At 38.7% G+C, this 25,453-nt stretch overlaps 1 protein-coding gene across 1 annotated transcript in view; it reads left to right on the plus strand.

The window, feature by feature from the left end:
* The window catches only part of MAN1A1 (mannosidase alpha class 1A member 1), a gene marked incomplete at both ends in the record, with an annotated part of 149,741 nt that overhangs the window by 114,633 nt on the left and 9,655 nt on the right, over positions 1 to 25,453 (plus strand). Inside the window, 3 exons of the mRNA XM_082480981.1 lie at positions 6,871 to 6,994; positions 9,313 to 9,406; positions 13,462 to 13,577. Coding sequence (XP_082337107.1) covers positions 6,871 to 6,994; positions 9,313 to 9,406; positions 13,462 to 13,577 — 334 coding nt within the window. The remainder of the gene's footprint in view (positions 1 to 6,870; positions 6,995 to 9,312; positions 9,407 to 13,461; positions 13,578 to 25,453) is intronic.

The raw sequence follows: 25,453 nt of genomic DNA on the forward strand, positions 1-25,453 counted from the left end.
GGCAGTACTTACACATTCATTGCCACAGCTGAAAAAACGAACCAGCTGTTAGCATTTGCCTAAAAGATTCTCCTAACAAAGAGGAATAAAACAGACATCAGAAACTACCTGATAGGCTAGCTAGCTGATTTAAGTTGCTTTTTCTGCCATCTCCAGCTGTCGAGACATTGTGCGAGAGATGCTTAACCAGGTTATAATCATTTTCCTTTCTCGGAAAAGGGATGCTGTGGAAAAGTCAGAGCTCCAGCAGGAGTCTGTCTGCCTCACTTGATACTGTCTGGGGGGAGGTAGGGACCGCACAGGCCTGCAAGAACTTAATTGTCATTTGTTGGAAGGTGTTTCACGCTTGCTACTGGGGCTAGAAACACACAGCTAGCGTGCTCCTTGTCTGACTTTGCCCACAAAGTGCTGTCCTGGCAGCTCCTGCCACTAGACTTGGGTGGGAGGGTGTACCAGTGGGGTAGGCAAACCTGGGATTGGGTTTTTGTTTGTTTTAAAAAGTATGAACCTACAATAAAATAGTTTCATTCTTTATCACAGCTTCCTTATAAATGAAATCATAAACCATAGTTGATTAGCATTATTAGTTAGCTGCAATGCTAAAAGGAGAAAGATGCAGCACAGCGGTTTGAAGGGAACTTCTGCAAAGCATCAACAGCAGATCACCCTTTAACTTCCCCACTTGGGTCTATGGTATTGGATTTAGCTTCCCTGTTAGGAAGTTGTTAGCAAGGAATGTGTGTCTAATGATCAGCATTGGTTTCTGGGAAGAGAATAAGCTGCTCTTCATTTTTTTTTTCGTGACACATTGACAAATGGTTCCATTTGGGGCAAAATAAAAAATCATTCTTATGAAAGCATTTTCAGATGTGGCAAACCTAAATAATGCATGAAGCATTAGATATTCTATGAAAATGACCTCTGAAGATCATCCTTTTGGCTGCCATAGTGACTCCCTTAGCTAGGGGATCACAATATGCAACTGTAGTAATCCATGAAATATTTTTTCCCATTATTTGCTTATTTTTATGTTGGAGTATGTGTCACAGTGTATTTAGAATGTATTAATTGTTTGGGGTTTAGTTTATTCATCTGCCTAGGGAATGCTGAAAGCAATTAAGTTTTATTTAGCCTTTTGGAGTATTTTGTGCCACCTATGGCTCTATAGCAACTTAATCTTTTAAATATATTTTGTTTAAGATGAGAAATAGATGCTGAGTTTGTAAATAAAAACCTGACCTGTCTTCATTTGTTCTAAGGAGACTTAGTTGACTTCATTAAATTAAAATAGTGTTATGAAAGACTGGCAGTGTCGGAAAAGATATAGACTGAAGCCTTTTGCAATGTATAAACACTTTATTAGAAATGAAGTGACTGGCCATTCTGTAGTTATACTGTCTTTTTATAAAAGGAAGACATTTGCTTAAAAAAAGAAGTCATCCACAGAAATAGTGACCAATTCTGCCAAAAGGGAGTATGACAAAGTGGATTTTTCTCGGTGCATTGAAATATGGCAGAGAAAATACTAATAAATTGGTCTACAAGAGAAATTTTGGACAAAATGCATTGTGTTAACTTGTTTATTTTACTAATTCACAATATGTGGCACCATCTGTATGGCTTTGCCTGGCTAGGTATGGAAGATTCATGGACTTTGGGGTATCCTTTTCATGTCTTAGTACTGCATAAAGGTTTTCTGTATTTATTTTTGTAGTTTAATCTCCCCAAAGTTATCTTGCAGTGTTTTATAAAAATGTCATGCAGATGTGGCCTGTACAGAAAAGGACTATTAAAAATAAATTGTGAGCAAGGGAAAAAACATATTTTATAATTAATGAATGAAAAATATAACATTGCAAAGCGTTTATCTCCACTCCTACTTTTTGTTATATATCTTAGCCTGTAGAGAGTTTAAAAATTCATTTGATAGCTGTGAAGCTAATTGAAATCTTGGGGAGATTTGGGCACCTAGCAAGGGGTAAGTATAGGTGAGACTGGTCTCCCTGGGTTTAGTCTGTAAAAGGAGAGACTCCAACTTTAGCTTAATCTCTTCTGTGAAGTGATTTAATTCTGTTATCTCCCTGTACTGATTGTCAGGGGAACCCCGAAGAGATTAATTTCTGTGAATACCCGTGCTGGAGTTGCACTGCTCTCTCATTTCCCCGTCTTCACTTGCGGTCAGTCCTGTAGCTGGTTCACAGTGTCCGTGTGTGGAATTGCAACATCTGAGGTGTGAGCCGTGCTGCCGAATAGCATGTGGTCGTAACCTCTTGATTTCTGTTTATAAGGCGTGTATGCTTGGGGGGTTGAGACTCAAGGAGAAGCATGAAGTGTGTCCTGGGAACTGGGAAAGGGAAGAAGGAGAAATGGACCTGTTGGACTGAGTCCAGAGGAGGGCCACAAAGACGATCAGAGGGCTGGAGCGCCTCTCCTATGAGGAGAGGCTGAGAGAGTTGGGGCTGTTCAGCCTGGGGAAGAGAAGGCTCCAGCGAGACCTTATAGCAGCTTTCCAGTACTTAAAGGGAGCCTACAGGAAAGGTGGGGAGGGACTCTTTATCAGGGAGTGTAGCAATAGGACAAGGGATAACTGTCTTTCAGTTTTAAACTGAAAGAGGGTAGGTTTAGATTAGGTATTAGGAAGAAATTCTTGACTGTGAGGGTGGTGAGGCACTGGAACAGGTTGCCCAGGGAAGTTGTGGATGCCCCATACCTGGAGGTGTTCAAGGCCAGGTTGGATGGGGCTTTGAGCAACCTGGTCTAGTGGGAGGTGTCCCTGCCCATGGCAGGGGGGTTGGAACTCGATGATCTTCAAGGTCCCTTCCAACTCTAACTGTTTCATGATTCTATAAAAAAGCTGGAGGAAAGTTTCTGTGGCCTTTACATCACCTTCCCCCTCTTTCTTGACCTTTGTTTGGGAAGGTCCTTGTCCCTCGTGGGTGTCGGAGACGTGGCTGGTGGTGCGGAGTGAGGCAAGCGAGCTGCGGGTTGGGCTGGGCGGTGCTCTGTTCATGCAGGTTCCTGTTAACATAGGATTAAGCCCAGCCAATGCCAGTCACAAGTTTTCTCTGGGCAGATCCCCTTGTCCCCTCAGCACTCCTGGAAGTACCAGGCACAACTGGTACGACCCAGCTCAAGTCTGGTGGCTCTGGTGAATGTAAATGGACCCTTCCTAGTGTCATGTTTTCATTTCTTCATAGTAGCATTTTGCGTTTTTACCCACCATCATAGTTGGAATAGCATTTTTTCAGAAAAGATCAGCATTAGTAAAGTCCAAAGGGGCTATAGGGAGTCATTTTCATATTTAAACCTAAAACCTTTTGCAACAGCGGCTCTTGGACACTTCACATTGTTGCTGCTGGATCTGTTTTATTCTGGCCTTTCACGTTTTTTTACTGGCTAAGTCTGCAGGAGGATACAGACTGTTAGGTTGTGCTTTTGCATTTTGCATTAAATATTGAAACTCAGTAGTCTTACTCTGCCTTCAGCTTGTGGAGTTGTCCCGGCACCCTCCAGGAAAGGCTGGGGGATAATAAACTGTCAGCAGAGACTGAAACAGTTCTGCTCACTGATGGCAAGAATTTTGATTTGATAAGTGTTTTGACCCTTTGAAGTATTTGTGCAGTTTTCCTGGGGCTTTGCTGTTCCTTTTGGTTGATAATTAGTTGCTGCTTTATATATATGGGGACATAATGTGGTTTTTTTTAAAATCACGTAAATATTGTTTCTTCCATGGTTCCCTCTCCTGGTACATTCTGTACGTTTTAGAAGAGATACTGATCTCATACGTTCTGTTTCTATGTACAGCAGGACCAACAGTGGTCTACTGGAAAAATACTGAGTTGAGTTACCAGCAAGCCCAGGTCAATCAGGCTCATATTTCCTGAGAATGAATGACAGTAGAATTACAAACACTGTATTTCAGATTCAGTGGTACTCGGTGTTCAGTGACAAAGTTTATAAAATAAATGGGAAATATCATAAAACTGCTTTAATATGCTTTTCTGATCCAGATCCTCACTTCAAATTTTACTTAATTACATAATACTTGTTATAACTAGTTATAATAATATAGAAGTAAGTTCTAAAGTTCTATTAATATTTTACAGAATTTTTTATGGGTTTTAAGTAGTATAAACAATATGATTTTAGATACAATGATTTGAGAGACATTAAAATAGTGCCCTGTAAACTGAAAGTATTTTAGTACTGGTCTGGAACTTCAAACAAGTTTAAGTAGTGTGTCTCCTCCCTTCTTCCTGAAGGGTATAGAAATGAAACATGGATGTTTCTTTCTACTTTTCTTGCATTAAGAGTAACAAATGCAAGTTTACAGTTTTCAAACCATCTTAAGCAAGAAGATTCTTCCACTCATGGTAAAACGCATCACTGCATGCAGAAAACATTTCAATAGCCGTGCTTGGAAATTTTTCCGGTTAACAAAATGTAGTATGTCAAAATGTTCTGACAGGTTGTGTTGATATCAGCAGACATCGTGGTGGAGTGCAAGTAGAGACTTCGTTACATTTTCTGCTAAGTTTGGTTGATGCCTTGCTGCAGGAACAGCTCAATGTTTCCACTTTGAGATTTATTGAGAAGTTTGTTGTTTTGTTTTTTTTTCTGGTGAGCTTTATTTATCAGTAGTGTCTTGTGTCATCTCTTTTAATCTGAGTGATTTGGAAACAAGCTAAAATGCTGTCATCTAGAAGTCAGCAGTTAGGCAGGACTTGGGCCACTGTGTCCCAGAGATGGCGCGTGTTCTTGGGTGAATAACCAGTCTGTAGGTGTAAGCTCTTCAGTCTGTTGATAAGAGGTTTCCAGACAAGTTGTCTACAGTACTCATCTTGACCTTATTTTCTGCAATATCTGACACTTTTATGTCACCATTTGGAAAAATTCTGACCCACAGTAGATTGAAGTGCAGACAGCTTGTAAGCCAGTTGGGTTTTTCTTTTCACTTTTGTTCTCATCAAATGTAAAAAGCACTCTGATCTTTCTAAGATGGCTCTTAAAATGAAATATCCAGATCCCATAAAACTTGTGTTCTGTTTCTGTCGTACAAATATCATATTCGAGTCGAATTGCGTGCGGCTTTGCAGTACCCTGATTCCATTATGACATTGATTTTGTCTGCAGCTATGAAGATTAGAAACGTTTTTCTCCTTTGGTGTTTTGGGCAATCATTTGCATCAGAGGACTTCCATGCGTCCCAGCCTCTTGCACCTTTATGGTCAACCAGGGAAGCCTCATCTGATCTCTTACCTTTTGCTCCACCAAGTTCTCCCTCCACTCAGCACTCAGATAAGCTTAGCCACTTCAGTCAGTGCTTTATGGTCTTGGAAAAAGAAAGTCTAAAGCATACCTGTGGGGGGTATTTGACAGATGCTATGGTTCTTCAGAAATGGGACAATGTAAGTCCACCTATCAGTAGGTAATATCCTGGCTTTATTTTTGGTGGCACTTGAGTGAGTTCCAGCAGTGCCTTCAGCTCAAGGCCAGGCAGCCAAAGGTGTTGCATAGTTTAAAGCCATGACATTTAAGTAGAACACAAACGTGCTCTTTATTTGTAGCCTTTACTCTGCTTTTAAAGTTTAATGACTTGGTTTGATTTTGTGCGTGTGGCAGAAACCTCAAAATAATATGTTAATATAGCTTGCAAGGAAATGAATTTAATGGAGTCTTAATTTCATTATATTGGTTAAACTTCAGTTACAGATACTTGACCTTTTGAAGAAGAAATTTTAGTACAACTGAGGACTTCCATCATGATGAACTAAAGATGGGTTTTCTTGGGTTTTTTGCTTTGTTTTGTTGTTTCATAATGTGAGTCACATTTTAACTCGGGAAGAAGACCTGATTTTCATGGTTGTGCAAGTGCTAACTGATGACTGTAGGGGCTGCTTGTGTGTAAAAGTAAAATTAAGTTTTTATTTATAAATATGTGTATGCATGTTTGCAGCTTGAAAATAAGGAAGTTATTCCAGTATCTAATAAGCGTATTTATATCTAACTTTCATGCTAATAATATGCTGCTCTGATATGTCATTATTCACCTAGATGCTCTGGAAAGTTGGCTAGCTTTCCTTTAATTTCAGGGTTTTTTTCTGAATATTGCTGCTGGAACTTTCAAGGAAAAAAAACATCTTTTTGTAATGAAACTTTAGCAGACTTTTCATCCTGAATCTCAACCAGCATTAGTTTCTAGTGGGGATTTAGCAATAAATGTGCTTTGCTCTACTCTCAGCAGAAAACCTGAGATTAATTTTACTGTGAAGTATCTTTAGGTCTTAATTAAAACTGAAGTTACTGATCCTGGAAAGAGTGTCTGAACAGACAATGCCTACATATCCTACTCTATTAAATTCTCAGGTATTAAGAAGGATGTACTGCACATAGTACTTTTAACTTAAAGCCTGTGCTGTATATATGCAGTATTATAAGTTCATAAACAATTGCACTGTAGAAGGAAGAGTTAGAATTGCAGAGTGCTGTGTTAAATACAGGGAAAACAGGTGAAGTATGAGAATGTTTTCTCATACTCAGTGGTTTTTTGTGCTGTCTTTAAACATGACACCGTACAGTGAAACACTGGTGCAGCGATATGTGTGATGGAGCTATTCATGAGCTGAACGACTGGCTTGTTGCAAGAAGCCATTTTACAAGCCTAAGCAGGGCTGGACCGGAGATATTCAAGGTCCTGTGGTGAAGTCCTGGAAGGCTGCCGAAGCATGGTTTCTTATGCAGATGTTAAATATGTTTTTAATTAATTATCTTCTCTTGATAACAGTATATATACTACCTGTTACATTTCGTTAGCGTTGCCTTATAGATGCTTATGGTTATTTTCTGTATTTCTCTTCCCCCCTACCTTAGTGGGATTGGTCGAAATTGGCCATGGGCCTCTGGCGGCAGCAGCATTTTGGCAGAATTTGGGACTTTGCATCTGGAGTTCGTACACTTGAGCCACCTGTCCGGAAACCCTGTCTTTGCTGAAAAGGTTAGACTGTTCAGTCAAAATCATGTTGTAAAAGATAAATAACGCGTTGGGAGAAAAATACCTCTGGGGAGAGATTTGGATTTTCCTCAGTTGTAAGCATTTGTCACAGGAAGTAGATATTTTCTAGTTATTTCTCTAATCACTGTGGCGTGGTTTTGTATTATAAAGTCAAAAATCTGTTCAAAATTATTGTGATGAGTCTTCTTGTATATAGCACGTACACGGCCCCATAAAACATATGATTTTGGTTTATGTTCTAAATTAGTATCACATTAAACAATCAGACCATAGAGCTTTCTTCAATACTTCACCTGAAGGTAGTGAAAACAAAAATTGTTATTATATTAGGGATAATATGTGATGCCTATAGAAACCAAAGTACCATGACTACTTTGTGTGATTTCAGCAAATTCAGTTCTTCAAAATGCTGAATTACATCACTACTATCAGTAGGGTCAGAAAGCCCTTCTATTGCACTGATCTGTGAGAAATGTGCTTTGAACTTTCTTTGGGAGAATAAAAAAAAAAAAAAACACAAAAAACATCCTTTGACAAAACAGTTGTGCTTACTCATTCTTCCAAAATTTGATAACATTGTCTTTTGGATGCTTTTTGTTTATGAAAGCTATGGAAAGCAACTCTCCCACCTAAGCAATTTTGCTTCTCTATTTGTGCATAAATAGTCAGCAAGTTCTGTTTTTTATAATATACTGTATCATTTATCTTGGTTTTTTTTCAAATTAAAACTTCCACTTGTTTTGTTTTTTTTATTTTTACTCCAACTGCCCTATGTTAGCTAAAACTGATATTGTCTAATTAATAATGAGACTCCAAATGTTTAGCAGTAGGTTTAGAAGCAGTGGTCAAATCTAAAATGAACACTAGTTGTACCAAATTTAAAGGACCGAATGACTTTGCTGCGATTCCGTTGTCAGCACTGGAATAAATTTTGTGAAAGAAACTCCTAGCAATTTGCATGTATTTAGAGATGAATTTAAAGACAGAATTTCTCTTAAACAAATCTGAACTGGGGGAACGAGGGGGGTGGGGGGTGCAAGTACCCAGGAACAGCCAGAAACAAACTTACTAGGTAACTTAATTATCTTCTGACAGTTATGCTAATTTAATGTGTAGCATCTGTTCTATTAAGAGACAACTAAAGTGTGATGAAAGTTAAAAATCCTAGCCTATGGTTTTCTTCCAAAGTGGCATCGAGCTATAGCTGCAAGATGCTGGAAATCTGTTTATGTAAGCTGCTCTTAAAACCCTTTAGAGATTGCGATTCCAGAGCCCTCTGAGGCAAGCTGTTCCAGGGCTGGTACGCCTGATAAAGAAGAAGAAACACTGGAATAAGCTTTGCATGGAAGTACTCAAAGAAGAATTCATTAAGTGAGGTCTAGGACTCATTGCAGTTTGCATTTGGGCAGTTAGCAATGTAGTGACAAGATGCGGAAGGCAGTTTGGGTACCACAACAGAAATTATTCTGCAGCTTGGTGTAAGCTAATTTATCTCCTTTCCCAGCAGCTAGTTCACTTATAATGAAGCTGTCAATACCTTTTTGTTATGTTTTCTGGTCTGTGGTGCTCAGGATCTTCATTCTCCCAAGTTGCTACATTTGCCTTTTCCGTGAAAGTTAAAATTCAGTATAAACTATTTCATGTGCTCTGCAATGGATTGTGCTGCTGGATGACTCCAGCTGCAGAGCATCTGGGCTGTAATTGTTTCGCCAGGCCTCTCATTTGTAGCGAGCTCCTTAACAATGCCGGCGGAGCGCTCAGGGCTGCGATGGGTTCCTGCTGGGCAAGCTGGTTATACACAGCTCAGTTCCAGCAGTGCACTCCTTTCCAGGCAAAACTGCTTTACCATTCACTTCGGCATCGGAACTAGGTGATAGGCTTAATATTTAATACCATTTCTGATTTGGGTATATGAGGAATACAATGCTGAAGTAGCTGAGCTTAGTTAAGGCAACTAGCATCCGTGAATTTCAGTATCCTGTGGAGCAGCCAGATATTCTGTATGGCACGTCCAGAACTTTGGAGCTTGCTTCTATTGTGTTGTTTCATTACCGACACTTGACGTAGAAACTCCAGAGGTTTTGAGGAGCTCATTTATGTGATGATATCAGCTTTGAGGATCTTTTTTAATAGTAATATGATTGCACAGGGGTATTCAGGTATATGTGTTGAATAAGACTATTTTTTTTATTTTTAGGGATATTTGCACTTTAAGACCTTTGTACTGACACTGCTTTATTTTTTTGGGGGGGCAGGGGGGGAAATCGAGCAGCGCTCAGTGTTTTGTACCCTTCCAATAGGTGATGAATATTCGAAAAGTTCTAAATCGACTGGATAAACCAGAGGGCCTTTACCCCAACTATCTGAATCCTAGCAGTGGCCAATGGGGCCAGCGTAAGTAGATGACTTCTTTGGTAGTATAACCTGTCTATCAGTGTGCTGTTTGCAGTCATTAACTTCTTTCAATTACTATTATGTATTTTTTGTATATATAAAGAATGTTTATGAAGTGTAAAAACTCACATTCTATATGAGGTTCTATACAACGTAAAAATACTACAAATATAAAAACAATAATCCTACTCGCTGTATTTTAATGTACTTTTCTTTGAACTTTCAGTATGCTTTGTGTAAGCAGGGAAATGTCTGAATATGTATCGTTTTGGAAAGGAATTTGTAGACTACAAAAGTCTTTTATTCAAAAATCTAAAGTGCTGTCTAAAGTAGCTCTTTAAGGAAACATTATCAGCTTGTCTGAATCAAATTCCATATTTTTAGAGTGGTGTGGCTCCACTGAAGATAAAACAAGTCTTTCCAGTTAATACTAGCTGTGATTTCTGTTGAAGTTTAATGCCAACAACTGAGGAAGCAAACTAAACAGAACTGTGTCATGGCGTTAATCCCCTCGGAACCATTACTGGAGACACCAAAATTAGAAGGGAAAGAGTATAATAAAATGCTTGAAGCATTGGAACTTCTTAGCCCCTTCCTGATGACTGAGCCTTTTCTTGTTGTACATTGCCTTCTTCGATCTTCATAACGTTCAAAGCCTACGTAGTGAGCAGGATCACAGGATCACGTCTTTTTCCACTTTTGCTACTTAGGTTCAGTCTACCACCGTCCCATTCACATGATTCAATGTTCTTGTATTTTTTCCTCCCTACATTATTGAATGAAAATGAGCAGGACATGCTGTCTTGATCTGAAAAGACATGGGCAGATGAGATGGTCCTGTAGATGATCAGTGTTGGACCTGGTTAGACAATACAAGAGAGGGAAAGGACTGGAGAAGTTTTTGAATATAACAATTTGGTTAGGAGAGAGCTAAGGTAGAAGTGAGGTTCTGGAGTCCTTATGGGACTGTCCTCACTCTGGATAGATAATTTTTGCGAAGGCAAAGAACGAATGTTTTACTGAATAAAATACATTTTTGAATGCTTTGTGTCACTCTGAATTGCAAAGACGTCCAAAAAGGTTGTGCTGTTCAGTTGTATTTTCCTATCAAGGCAAAGGCCATTTCCGTTTATGAATTAGAAGTATGCCCCTCATTTTTGAAAGCCGCCTAGTCTGCCACGCTGTGAGACTTCCTTCAGGTCACAGTGCCACAAGGCCTGTGGCAGTTCAGCGTGCATAACCATCAACTCCCGTTGGCATGTTGGTGTAAACTCTGACATCCATTTCTCGACCCGAGAGATGTGTGCCCACTTGTTACCCGTGTTGGTTTAGCACAGCTTTATAAAACATTAATAAGTCCCACCGGAAGTGTTTATCCTACAGCGATAGGCACAGAGTTAGGTTAGAAGGCCACCTCAGCATCTGTGAGCCAGGTCCAGTAAGCTCCTTCCTCAGCTTCAGTCAGCCACAGGAACTGAGCTTTTTTGGTGAGCTGCATGAGAGCAGATCTTTCTAGTGGCTGATGCTGTTAGTGCCTCTGCCTTATTTATTTTCAAGCAGTCAAATACTTACTCTGCCTTGTGGCCTTTGCTGTTTCCCTATTTTTAATATAGTTGTGTCTTATGTACTCATTCATTCACATTAAATGCCAGTTTTTGTCAGTGTGCACAGGAAAACTTACAGTTTATACCAGCTTTGCTTTCCAATAGCGTGTAGTACTGGCAAAGAAATTGCTTCCTGCACATGCAAATGATGGACACGGATGTTGATGCAGGTCAGCCTTTAGCATGCTGAAGCAGCAAAAGCAAATTTGATCTTGTTCATCTCTTCCAATTCAGTTGCCTCGATTCACAGACGCTGATCTATTTATTTTTTTCTTCCCACAGTAGAAGATCAGAATCTAAGACTTGGGAGATGTTTTATTTGAGATTGCTTTTCTAGGCTCTTTTCAGTTGATTACAACAACAACAAAAAAATCTTTAGACCTTTAATTGGTACCAGAGAGAAGTATTATCTCTCGAACATCAAGTGGGGAGGGGGGGAATAGTTTCTCAGCATTTCTTCTCTAGCAATGCTGTAACTGTGAAGGACACTGCTGGATCACTGCCATTGTTCCTGTAAATTCATTTAGCCCTTGTTATTTTGACAGTAAACTGACAGTGATTTGCTGCAGCATGCGTCAATTGGATTTGTCTACTGCAATAATGTATATAATAACAGGGCTTATTATTGATGAAACTGTGCTTGTGCTATTTAGTTTGCAAATGTCAGAGGTTTCTATGGTAATTTATTTAGGAAACCGTAAAGGTCATTTAAATGCTGCTGTTCAAAGATCAGCCTTCGATCATAGAAAATGTTCTCTTTTTTTTTTTAAGAAGCCTCTTTTCCTTTTAGATCATGAACATTTAATTAAATAAATGGTGTATTCTTTCCAGAAATTTAATATATCTTATTCAAAAGAAGAGGGGGGGAAGCCATTTATAACCCAGGTTTGATGGTACGATGTATTTGTTAGGCAAAGGGACAGGATACGTTTGGAAAACTAAATTATTTTTTGTATGTCACAGGCTAGTGGATGAAAGAGGCAATATTAATAAAGTTTGAACAGAAAAAAATAGTCTATCTATCTTCTACATTTGCATCGCTTTGCAACCTGTTCAGTAGGCAAAAGGAGGCATTCCATGAAGAGAAGATACGAAGGAGTTTAAAAATAAATTCTCTGTGCTCTTTTGAATTCCGCCAACAGAAGCACACCTTTGAAGCTAAGATCAGAGTTAGGTGTTGGGAGGCATGAGCTCTGTACCACTAACCCTTCTGCATCTCACTTCACGAGCCTGGATTAACCCATGCACGTTCTGCTTTTCTCATGCCCAGAATTTTGTAGTATGACTCACGGACTTGCTGCGTGATATATGTAAGCCCATCTCCATCCTGGATGTCTCGGATGGAATTAGCAGACCCCTTCCTCCATGTAAAATAGGCAGTTATAAATGAGTAGTCCCGGTAAAGCACCTTTCGCTGAAGGCTCAGTAAATGCCAAATCCCTTAATTTACCAGGCAGCGCCAACTGAAAAAAAAGAAAACCTCTAGCTAGTTTTATTAGTTTATTGGAGCTTAGAGAAACGCTTTTTATACATGTATATACACACACATACGCACAGAGTTGTAGTATTTTATGTGTTTAGGGGATCTATGCCCATTCAAATTTTGCCAAGAATCTCTTAGGCTCTTGCACAGCAAGTGAGTGCAGCCTTATACAAGCAGCTGAGAGCATCAGCAGCTTTCACATCGAACGCTCTGACTGGGTTGGCGTTAGTGTTTGCAGAGTCACGTCCGAAACATGTGCAGTTGAATAATCACAGCGTCTGTAGTACCAGATCATTTCACACAGTAAGCGCAGGGCAGAATAAAGCAGTGTGATAGCAATAATCATCTGTAGATGGGGCAAAGTCTGTTTTTTTCCTTCTAGAACCACTGCTGAGTTCTGAGAGCAGGCAGATGTTCAAAAAATGTAGTATTATTTTTAAACGTATGGGTTGGCATTTTGAAATACCATAAAATAACCTGAAATTCAACTCTGCAGGAAGGAGCTAAAACACCTTGGCTGTCTTTATGAACTGACTTAAATGGAGCATTAGTGAGTAAAAGAGCAAATGAAAACAATGCCTGCACGTTAAAAGCAGGAAGGCCTTTATCAAATTAAAAAGAACTTTCTACTTTTTTCCCTGTTTTTAGAATAAAAAAGAACTTAGATTAACAGCTTTTTGTGTGGGATAGACTACATGAATTAGACGTTAGACATATAAATTCTTATTTCTTTGTCATGAACTTCTGTGGCACATTGTGGATATTAAATACTATGGTGCTTTAGCTTGATGAAAAAGTTAGCAATTAAAGAAATAATTCACTGTTATGTTTTCCCTGAGGCTCCAGGCTTACATTTAATAAAGACTGTTGTAGTAAGAGATCATTAAATGCATGATTTCAAACTCTAATTGTATTTTATTGCCCAGGCTGAAGATGAAGTTGCTGTTGACTCTTTCTTCCTTTTCTAGATCATGTCTCCATTGGAGGGCTTGGGGATAGCTTTTATGAATATTTGCTCAAGGCATGGCTGATGTCGGACAAGACAGATGAAGAAGGCAAGAAAATGTATTATGATGCTGTTCAGGTAAATAAGATATTCAAATCTTCCTTTCCATAATAATCTCATCCATAATAATCCTAAAGAGACGGGCTCTAGGGACAATGTGAGGGATTTATGTCTTTGCCACCACAGTGTGTTTTTTTTTAAGAATTAGTTTCTCTTTTTAAAAGACTTCATCAAATATAAATGCTAGAGGAGTACAGATACTGTGGGAAAGGGGAGACTCTCGAAGTATAGCTATTTTTTTTTCCAACCAAAATACAGTCAGTTCTCTAACACTGGAGAAGAAAAGTATAAAATATGCAACAAAAAAATGTGCCTACAAGTAGCTCTCAGATAGAATTTCAATTATTTTTTCCTCAGTCTTCCCAAAATATATTCCTTTTTTCCTTATATCCTGGAGGGAGTTCCTCCCATGTTTTGACCTCATATTTCAACCATTAGAGTATTTTGATTGTGGTCAACACGGGGATCAATATGTTATGGTAGATAAATATAAATGAAAATAGAAGTTTTTGTTGCACAATGACTTTTTGTTACAAGAAGCACATATTTGCCAGCTTCTGTGAAACAGCCAATTATTCAAATTGCACGCAAGAGAAAGTTTTCAAAATTCAGAATTGTTCGTACTTACATTTCTATGTAGTATTTTATTTATGATCCTTCTGGTCTGCAGTTTGCTTTGTTATTGATGGTATTTCCTTAATATGCTGTTTTGGGAGAAATAATGGGTTTGTGACACCAGATCGAGACTTGAGAAGTATTAAATTTAAATTCATATTTACAGGCTTTCCTTCCAGTCTTGGGCAAATGACCTATTTTCTCAGGTCTTGCTTTCACATATATATAAAAAAGAGGATATTATTACTTCTTTTTTCCCCCATCCTTTCATCTTTTTTGACTGGAAGCTCTCTAGGGGCAGGACTTTTATCTGGTTTTAACTGTATGTATGTACAGTGCCGCTGTAGACAAGGCTTTGAGATGCTAGGCAATATCTGCTTATTGTTTCGTGCATGTGGAAACGCGCTGTCCCTGGGGAAGAGGCATAAGTCTCCTTTTACTTCCCATACCACAAAAAGTGGTGCCATTAAAAAAATACAACCCTGGCTCATTGCAACAACCTTTTTTTTATTAGAGAGAAAAGTCATATGCGATGATTTGAGGGAGGGTGTGATCTCTGGTGGTAGTAAATTTGACAACCGAGTATCCTCTGCTAAGAAAAACCTGCCTTTAATTTTGGAAGTGCAGATTTGGATGCAGTCGGCCTCATTTTCACCGCTAACACGGTTTCAGCTTCAGAGCAAAAGGTGGATTTTAAATTAGGGTTGAGTGCATTTGAGGCTATAACATAAAAACAGTGATACTGTAATAGCTCAGCCATTAGGTTGGTAGCCAAAAGAAGAGAACAAAAAGTGTCTGATAATACGATATCAATTCATCTTACCGTGGAAGGCATTTTGAAGCACCTCAAAGCTGCTTCAGTCTTCTACTTCCACTGGTTTAATAACGTCAGGTTTTTCTTTTAAATACATTCTTACACAGGGTAAGCGCTAGTGCGTAGACACGTGTGGTAAAAAATGTGCTTTTGCTAGTACAGCTATTCCGCAAACCGTTGCAGGTAGAATATCCCAAATGTGGTGTCACCATCACCCTTGTTGGCGGGACCATGAGAGCATTGCCTCCCGTCCTGCCAGGGACCAGCAGGGGCGCGTTGATCCCAGCTGATAACAGAGGGTCCAAGAGAGCCCAATGCCTCGATGGCCAGCGCCGGGCTGCTCCTACTGTGGCTGAAGGTTCACCTTCCCCTGACTTGGGCGCAGCTAGAGTGAGGTACATCAAGAAGTCTTATGCCACATGAGCGGGTGTGCGTCCCATGTCACCTGCACGGTGGCAGTGTGCCTGGGTCCCTCCTGAGCCAGCCTGAACCAAACTGCCCAGTGGTTGGAGAGCTGCCTACTGTTGGCTAGTCATCGGGGAATAGGGTCAGGAGCGCTTCGAGGTGTGTCCATGCAGGGTGCATCTGCGGGGCTTTGTTTAAATTCACACCTTAGCTATACTGGGATAACAGCCTCCTCGGGTACGAAAGTTGCCGCAGGCATCCTGAGGTCCCAGTGGGGAGCAGGAGCGGTGACGGCCACCACACTGTGCGGATGGTTCTCCCTGCACGGGAGAACCTGGGCAGCAGCATCACCGAATGTGGCAATAACAATGACAGGGGCTGAGCTCTGCTGTGTATCTCTAGATTTAAAGTACCTATTATCTTAATATTTTTAGTAGTACTAGCTCTTAAGCAGTCCAAGCATCATGTCTCTCCGGAGTATCACTGTTTGAGAGGGCCAGATGATCATTAGATACGTGCTAGATTTCGCTCAGCATGCTGCTGGTTGGATGCTACTTACAGTATTTTCCGAGCAATGGCATTCACGTTCTCTGTTTTCTGTACCAAGGCACATCTGTACCAAAGCTGAAAGTGTACATTCAGCCTGTGGGGGTACAGCTTGATGTTCTAATGTAGCTCGTTCAGAAAACAGCAGGGAAGTTGCAGTCTCACAGAAACTGCAGACTGTTTGGGCCCCATTGAGATGCCAAGTTCTTCACCGGAGTAACTGGCCCGTTTTGAAATCCTCCTTGATACTGGCTTTATTGCTATCGATCCCTTACTTATCTAAATTAAAGCTAATTTAAGTGTCTGCACAAGCTGCAGTCTTTCTTTATGAGTAAGCCTACATGGTTTGGGCATTCTGAGTCTGCTTCGTATTTTCTTAGATAAATTTCCCCTGACGTTCACAGAATCTTTTTAAGACTACGCCAAAGGCAACGGCGTGATTATTCCTGGCCATTGGGTCCAGCACATACTCACCAAATTCTGAAAAAACGATGTGAAGGATTGATGCCTAATTCAATATCTTCCCCTATTGAGAAACCACAAATGAAAATATATGGTGTTATAATTCACTGTGAAAAGCTGAAATTTAGTTAGAGAAAGCTTTGAGGTTATTTCTTACACTGTTCTGTAACTCATATTAAAAACAAAGAGTTCTTTCTATTAGAATTTTTGTAGCACCTATAGATTGTTTTATGGCTTAAGTTAAAAGCAATAACTAAAATGTCAAACTAGATTTCAAAACTTCTCTGCTTGCCATGAATAAGATGCATATTTGCCTGATGCCATTTAAAGAATTTCTTTCTAATGGGAAAAGGGACAGGGGTAGTCTTGTTTTGAATACCAGAGCATAATATCAATGTGTTTATAAGGCTGTCAGAGGGATTCACAAACTCTAGAATTTGCACAAAAAGACAAGTGAATGTGTTTTTAATGCAAGTTATTTTTTTCGTTTGAAAAGCGATGCATATAAAGTCCCGTTTCACATAATACAGAAAGTAAGGGATCTTAAACTGGTTTCAATGGCTAGCATGCAACATTTAGTTACAGAACAAATATGAGTTCAGCTTTTAGTCATGTTTTGAGGATGTAACTGCCCATAGAATAATCTATCGGTCTTTGCGAGTATCCAGGACAGGAACTGTCCCACTCTTTTCAGTTAACACAGTTGATCTCTGAGACACAATTGAGTCGGTTTAGTAAGAGAACATGTAAATTTAGAGCAAAAATGGACGTTGTGCATTCACTTATATCTAGTCTAGCAACAGCGGTGTCACAACCAAATGCATCAAATCCTCCCCTCTTGAATGTGTCTGCCCTCGTTTTCTAAGTTGAAGGGCAATTTTCCCACTACTGCTGTTAATAGGTTGTCTCACACGTGATGTCCGATGGCCAGGTATCTTTTCCAAATTTTCCCATTCATTTATTTATGGCGATTGCTGTAAGCTCTCTGCATCTTAAATATTTCTTCTCTCTCTCTCTGACGCTGCCTTCATCCTCTTCTCAGTGTATTTCTAGAGAAATGGCATATCTAAAGGCTGTAAAAAGAGCAGTAACTTGGCCCAGAAGACCTTCACATGAAGAGGGAGAATCCCTCACCAGCACTTCCCAAGCAGCTCAGCCCAGGGTGGCCCCGTGGTATCAGAGAGGTGCAGTTTTACCTTTAGAAAGGGTGGTTTACTTTTAGACATTTAGATTTGTTAATTTTTCTTACTGGGTAACAACTGCTCGGACTATTGTAACGAGAAAACCAGCGATCTCCGCAGAACCTAGCACGTGGAAGCAGAAGCAATGGAAATAGCAAAAACAAGAATAGGTGGTGTTTGTGTTGAAGCAGTGCCCCAGCAGTTCTCTGCCAGATTTCAAGAGCACTCCTGAAAGACAGCCTGCTGCTAGGCTGTGTTACGCAATTAAGGAATGCAGTAACCTTTTTGGGTATCAAAAGGCGAAAAAGTCATTTTTGGCCTCGGGATTTTGAGTATTCAGACAGAAAATATATAGGATCACTTTTTAATTTTTTATAATTTTTTTTTTTTGGCGCATTGTTAGCTTTTGAGACTAGCCTTGGTATACTCAGTTTGTACTTCGCCAAAGGAAGCCCTATGGTTTTGATTTTGTTTGGGTTTTTTTTCGGTTTATTTAATTGTCAGCATCAAGTAGTGAACATTTTTCAGAGCTGTCAAGATTTCAGTCTTTCACAGAAATAAATAAAACAAATCCGTGTAGACTCCTTTCTCACTGAAATGAGGGAGAGAACAAAGTCTTGTTAGCAAAATGAAAACATGATATTGGCAGATAGGCCCTTTTCATCTCCGGAGTGTCATGAGGGTCTATTTAACTGTGGTGAGAGTCTGGTGGCTGCTCTGTGCTGATTGCAGTTCCCATTAAGTTGCTTGAAGTGGCTTGCTTTGTGATCGTAGTGATCTTAAAAACTACATAACTGATGTGGACAACGTCAGAACTGCAACAACTCAGAATAGTTTGTCATACTGGGTAAAGCCAAAAGTATATTAATGAATTGAACGTTCAATACTTGAACGCTTCTTGGCATTGAAGGAAATACGTAAATAGTAGGCAGGGTGATGCGATAGGAGCCATCTTCAGAATGAAAGAGTTGGTGGAGGGGACCCAGCGTTCCCACTCCGTACTTTTTTTTTTTTTTTGGAGGGGGAGGTGTCTATAACTTAAATGCGTAAAAATGAAGAAATACGCAGTTTACTTACATATTTTGTCAGCTGTCACGTTTAAAATATTTATCACCCAGCTGCACTGGTGTTCTGCACGTAGCGATAGTACAGCTGCATTATGTAGGAACGGAAGATTTATTACACTTAACAGACGAGAATGTCCAGAGGACTCGCTGCTCCTTTTTATTCTCTTCGCTGTATTTCCCCTCTTGACAGGAGTTTTGAGGCTCTCTACAACTGCTTTAAGACTGAAGACAGGCTTCTGCAGATTTTTAAATTCTTAATGATTTACTTATAACTGTACAATGTCTATATTCTGGACTATAGAAAGTACCTATTAAAATGCTTGCTTGTTTATGGACTGTCAGGGGAAGCAGCAAACTATAATGTTGTTAGGACTCTCTAAGGAGGATTTTGACTAGAAAAGTCCTGTAAGAGAAAGTGTCCCCCTTTTTGCTCATGGCTTTGCTCTTGTTGTCAGAGCAGCCGTGTCCCTACTACTTGTGCTATTTTTGACAGAAAAAAAAGCTTGTCAGGAGCTATAAATATTGCAGAATATTCAGGAAATACATAATGTAGTATTCTGAGAATGAGTTGCTTTGATTTATGCCATTAATACTGTTTTAAGAGCATGAATAAATCTAGCCTTCTGGTAGCAGACAACATTAAGTGCATTTACTGATAGGGCATTGGTGCTCTTAGAGACACTAATTGATCTATACAGGTGAAAAAAAAAGCATAGGTAGATTTTCAGACAAAAGTTATCAGCTTTGCCCTAGAACTTAATCATCTTTTTAGTGACCAAGTGGATAGGTATCATAGTAGTTAAATGCGTGCCAGCGTTTTCATTTGAAAAACTTAGGCATCTCCATTATACGCATTCGCATTTCGTTTCACATGTAAGCTTGTCTGTATAACACGCCTTAGGTCCAAAAGCAGTAAGTGCCTTATTGCTTTCAAAATGTTTCTTAAATATTGTGTTTAAAAAAATGAAAGTTCTTTCGTGTTCAGATTTCAGGTTTGATTTTTAAAGTGCAGTTTAGTAAGCAGCGAGGACTTCAGGGTAAGAAGATGGCACTTTTCTTTGGCAGAAGTATTTAAATAAATTGTAACAAGGGCTTGAACTTCCTATTCCATCCCAGTTTTTCTGGCAGTATGCTTCCACGTGATTCATGCATCTTGTAATACACATTTAAAACCTTTATGAAGGATATTAAAGAAAACAGAATCAACTACTAAATATAAAGCTTAAAAAAAATTGTGCGATGTTTTTCTGCCATCTCCTAAACAGCTGTAATAATAATGCACCAATGCAAATCTTAAACTTTTCGTAATAAACTCACTGGAATCTTGGATAAAGGATAAATTTGATGAATTATGAAGATTGCTGAAGAAAAGTATCTGTTACATTAGATTGACTCAACAGAGAAAACATGAGGGAAACTCAAAGTCAAGAAGACGGGCAATTGACTTATAAACTCACAGCATGCAAGACCGCAATAATCCTGACGTGCCTGTTGTGTGCTGTTTCAAAGCAGTAAAATGTGAAGCCATAAATATTAAAATAAATAAGCAATTGATATTCCACATCTTTGAATTGTTGGAAATATCATGAGGTAGGATTCTCTTTCAAACTCACTGTTGCTTCAAATTGTCAAAATACTGTTTATGAGGAAGATTCCGAGGGAAAGAAAAATATATTAAAAGTTTAGACTGAGATAATTTATAGCGCTTTGTTGTAAAGAAGCCTGCAGAGTTGTAATTATCCCCAAAGCAAACATTATAAACCCCAGAAATTTAGAACTAGGATCATATTTTTGAAGATTCAAATTTATTAAGGTATGGAAATATGTAACTGACTTGCAAGACGCTTTTATCTCCAGCTACAGTGACATCTTGAGGTGGGAAATGAAATACCTGAGCTTTGTTGTTAGAACAGCAGTAGTCATTGAAATTCATTAATCATACTTAAACTGTTATCCTAAAAGGAGAGGTAAAATGCTAGAGGAAGTAGAACTGCAGTTTTACATTGCATTTTGGGGTTTGTAGTTTTTTACCCCTGCTCTGTTAGCAGAATTAACTTTTTTGTGGCATGTGTTTATTTTCAATTGAGCAACTTCGAGGTGCAGAACATTTTTCCTGAGAAGCCTACATCAGTGCTCTGTAGGGATCTCGTCAGTATTTTTGTTACCTGTCAACATAATCCACCAAGAGAATACCCTGTATTAAAAATAAGCTTGTTGATTGGGTTTTTTTTTTTACTCATTTGAACAGTGAGATGACTTCAGTTCTGCATCCTCTATGGCTGTCTGTAAGCAATCCAGTTCAACGTCCTAAACAAGTCAAAGGGTAAATGAAGGACTTCCCAGTCACAAAATCAAGTTGGAGATTGAGGAAGAGGAGTTGGGGGGGGAGGTTAAGACAGCATCTAGTCTGCTTTTTGTCCCTAGCAATCCCCAAAACCTGGGAGGAGCTGACACGGTAGTGTGTAGAAGGGTTCCAACTCCCTTACGCGCCGCTTCTCTTGGTGACCCCAGGACAGCCACCAAAGAAGAATGGAGGAAAACGGCAATTTATTAGGAGGGACCAGTTCTGCTTAATTTTGCAAGTGTGAGGACTGGTAATATAATGTGAAAGGCTACGGAACAGGCCGAAAAGCAGAGAAAGCAAAACATATCGCCTTAAGAAAGGGAGCAGGAGGGGGAGGAAATCAGGTTGGGAAAAAATGAGAGTTTCTTTTTTTGCGCTGTCAATAACAGAAATTACACGCACACACGTGCCATGTGCGATCCTGTAACCTAAACAATTCATAATGTCTCATTCACTTCAGTTCTTCCAGTGTGACAGATAGGCAAGGGCATAATTTTAACATGCGAACTCACGAGAAAGATGCCAGGAGTAATACAAGGTGCACTTGAGTCACAATTCAAACTGTAAAAGAGACCGTTAGCGTTTCTAATTGAGTGCTCAAGCATTTTTACAGTTGTTGTATAGAAGGAATAATTTCCCACAAGATGGAAAAAAAAATTTAGCTAAAATTTAGCTAAAGGCTTTATTGCAGTGAGAAGTGTAAGCAGAGCCTTACATAAAAGCACCAAAAAAAAAAAATAATAATTGCCAGGAACTGTATCAGCTGTAAAAGTCAGCCTGGCTGTAAGAGCTTGCAGGTACACTACAAACTGTAGGCCATATCAGCTTTACATGTAGTAAATTAATTTATTTAAATATCTGGCAAATGTTGTGTATTTTCCTTTAGTTTCCCTTCCTTCCTTGCTCTCCTTTTTTATCCACTAGAGTCTAAAGTCAGGTTGTCTCGATTTTTCTGGTTTTTTTTTAGTCACTCCCAGGTAGCATCTGCTATTGCTCCCTTTGGGAGCATACATTTGCAGCCACTTTTTCTTTGCAACCTTTTACGTCGCACAGTCTCTCTGCTTTACTTTGATGGAAAGAAAGAAATTGCTGTTTGAACTGCAGAAATACATTCTGGGAAACAGTAACATGAATTTCCATTTACTTAAAAGAAAAACTGTACCAGGTCCAAAAAATTATGCATCAATAATGTATTTGCAGCTAATCAAAGATCACATTCTTCTAGCCCTTGTTATTATTTGCAGATACTGTATATTGGTTTATATTGAGAAGAGTCATTGCAGTAAAATGAAATAATAATCTCTGTAGTGATAAATATGACACCAGCTGATCTGCAAGCAATGCAGGAAGGAATTATTTGTAGGTGGGGACCAAGTTGTAATAGAGCTACAATTCAAATGAACATGTCCCTTTTTTAAGCGTGTAGATAACTATGTCAAAATAAAAGTAAATCGATTCTAAGCGTGAAATTCAGAATTAATTCTACCAAACAGAGCTTTTCACTTGGGTGAATCTTTGTCACCATACTACCTATTCTCCTTTTCTAATAACTTGATTTCCCTGCCGGAACAGCACCCAGAGCATTGCAGATAGCAAGTAGCATTTCCCTACGGGACCCCTACCTTCCCATCCTACTGCTCAAGTTCAGAGATCCTTATTATATCCTCGTTTAAACTGATAGTATTTCTTTATCACCCTAGCACTCTCTCAACTTTGCGTTCAAGTTTTTTTTATACTTAACACAATTGCCCGTGTTTTCCAGCCAGGGATTTAGCGCTGCTCTGGACCTCAAGCTTACTTAAAAAATTAATGTCTTTCAGAAGGTTCAATCCAGCCTGATGGCATTTAACAACCTTTGTGAAACTCACTGAAAAATATTTTGATGTGCTGCTCACAGCGTACATACCATTGTATTATAACCAAAACAAATATTAAAAATGTGAATAGCAGTTCTGTGATTTTCCCATAGATGGATGATAGATGGCATTTTGGTAGTTTGGGCACAGATTCAGAATTGATAATTGAAAGAGTACTGATTTTTGTTCATTGTTTACTTTGAAAATATTTTATTATACTAATTCATTGTACAAATGCATTATACAAACATTATACATTCCGGAAGTAGTGCTTTAACAGTATTTGGAAGTAAGTTCTGAAATTATACTATAGTTAGGTTGGACTTGTGGGGAAAAGGAAGGTTTTACCACATCTTAATGCTGCACATACTGTTACCGAGTTCAAAATTTCAATTAATACATTCATCGATAATACATTTGATTCGATAATATCTATTAATACATTCATCGATAGTTAATGTTGGGGAAATTCTTTTATAGATGTTCTACTCTTGTAGGTTATACTTTTTAAGATCAAAAGCATTTACATTTTTGAGGCTTTCTAAATATGCTGGGTTTTTATAACAATTTTATTTTTAACGCTGAGTTCCTGAAACAACTGGAACACACCTAACAAATTCATTATATTCTGACGCTTCAATGCCATGCTGGAAGTATTCCAAATTTCATGCAAGTGTGATACTGCGAATTCGTTAGCAGGCCTTTGGAGAATGTTGTTTCAGGGCAAGCGGCTAGACTCTCTATTCTCAGTCGGAGGGTAGATGACAACCCTTCACCGAAAGGGTCATCATGCATTGGAACAGGCTGCCCAGTGAAGTGTTGGAGTCTCCATCCCTGGAGGTATTCAAAAGATGGGTAGACGTGGTGCTTTGGGACATGGTTTAGTGGTGGTTTTGTCAGTATTAGGTTGATGGTTGAACTTGATGACCTTAAAGGTCTCTTCCAACCTAGACAATTCCATAGTTCTATGATTCCATGAATAGTGGTGAGAGAAGGGAAACCTATTTCTGACAAAAACAGTTTGTCTAGCTCAGACTGAAAATGCCCCATGAAGAAACTTCTCAGATTTAGTTGAAGCTTTTGACCGTCCCTCTGTAAACTTCCTGGCTGTGGTTTTGTTAGTTCTGCTGGTATACCACCCAGTACCACAAAAAGAGCTACTGGCCCTCAGGGAAGAGACGTTCCTCTGCCTTTCACGCTTTACAAAAGCTGTTCGGTTGAGGTCAGTATTCTTAAATCTTGTAACTTCTACAAACTATTACTTCATAAGCACATAACTTCAAATGAAGTTTAGGCTTCACCGAGTTACAGTATTTGTTTTCCTGTCTTCCAGAATAAGAGTTTGTTGCGTGCTGATGGACTTGGAAGTGTGGCACGCTTGGGCTGAAGGTTATTTGTACATATCAAAGGTTATTTGGATTTCATGTCTAGTTAGAAATGCTTAGTTACCTAGCGTGCTGTTAATAAAGTTATATACATCAGTATAGGTATTCTCTAGCACTCAGGGACCCATGATTGTACAAAGTATGACAAGGCAATTTGAGAGTCTGTAATATATCAAATAATTACCTAATAAAAATAGCTTTAAATAAGACACATAATAAAAATAACTTAATAGGCATATGTACTAGTTCTTAATAGGACCCATTTATAAAACCAAGATGATTCGCTTTACGAAAGATGAATAATTAATTTGGAAATATATTTTTATTTTGTGACATTCTTAGCATCAATTAACATCAGTTTGTTAGTTTCTTGACACCATTTTGTTAGAATAATTTTAAAATCTCCCAAGTGGAAGTCGTCTTTTTTTATCCTGAACTTTAATCTTGAGCCAAAAGAGGGGAAGAACACTCTGAAAGACTAATTGGTCTCGCAAAATCCATTTTCATACTACAAGAACCTTCTCTGGTCTAGTTACTATAGTTCTGAAGGTGCACGATCACCGTTATTTCTGTCAGGTACAGCAATACTTCATTCTGTCTCTCATTAATGCTTTACTGGAAAAAAATGCAATATAGGTAACTTTAGTCATCAATCTATTTTTAAATTTGTTTATTTTTAAAATAAATTCTCACTCGACAGCTAAGTGACCAGTAGAGTTATCAACTATTGCCAGAATGGTTGATTTGGTGAGATGGGGATACCATCCTGAAAGGTTTAATGAAACGTAATTAAATTAAAAATTTTTAATTTCTGAACTTGATTTCAGGTAGCGTGTTTTTTAGAATGCCTAAGTATTCTGTAAGCTTGTTCCCACAAACTGATGTGGTTTTTAACAATAAGGCATCCTATTACAAGACATAAAACATGTAAGAAAACTGGGAACAGCACTCTGAAAGATTTTAAGTTTTCAAATTATTTCTATCTTCTCATAAATTTTGCCTCTTTATGCATTAATACATTTTGTAGAAGGTTCTTTGAACTCTGTTCTCTCAATTCTTCAATTATAAATTCAAATATTTTATACCCTGAGCTCAAAAGACATGTTTTAAAGAACGTTATTTTTTTAAAAGTACCTAGGTATTCCACTACTAGTTTCCCACCCCGACAGAAAAGCTTTTTTATATGCACTTGGAATACACAGCCACCAATTAGCTTGAC

The sequence above is a fragment of the Vanellus vanellus genome (assembly GCF_965231255.1).
Source record: "Vanellus vanellus genome assembly, chromosome: 3".
In the NCBI taxonomy this organism is placed as follows: domain Eukaryota; kingdom Metazoa; phylum Chordata; class Aves; order Charadriiformes; family Charadriidae; genus Vanellus; species Vanellus vanellus.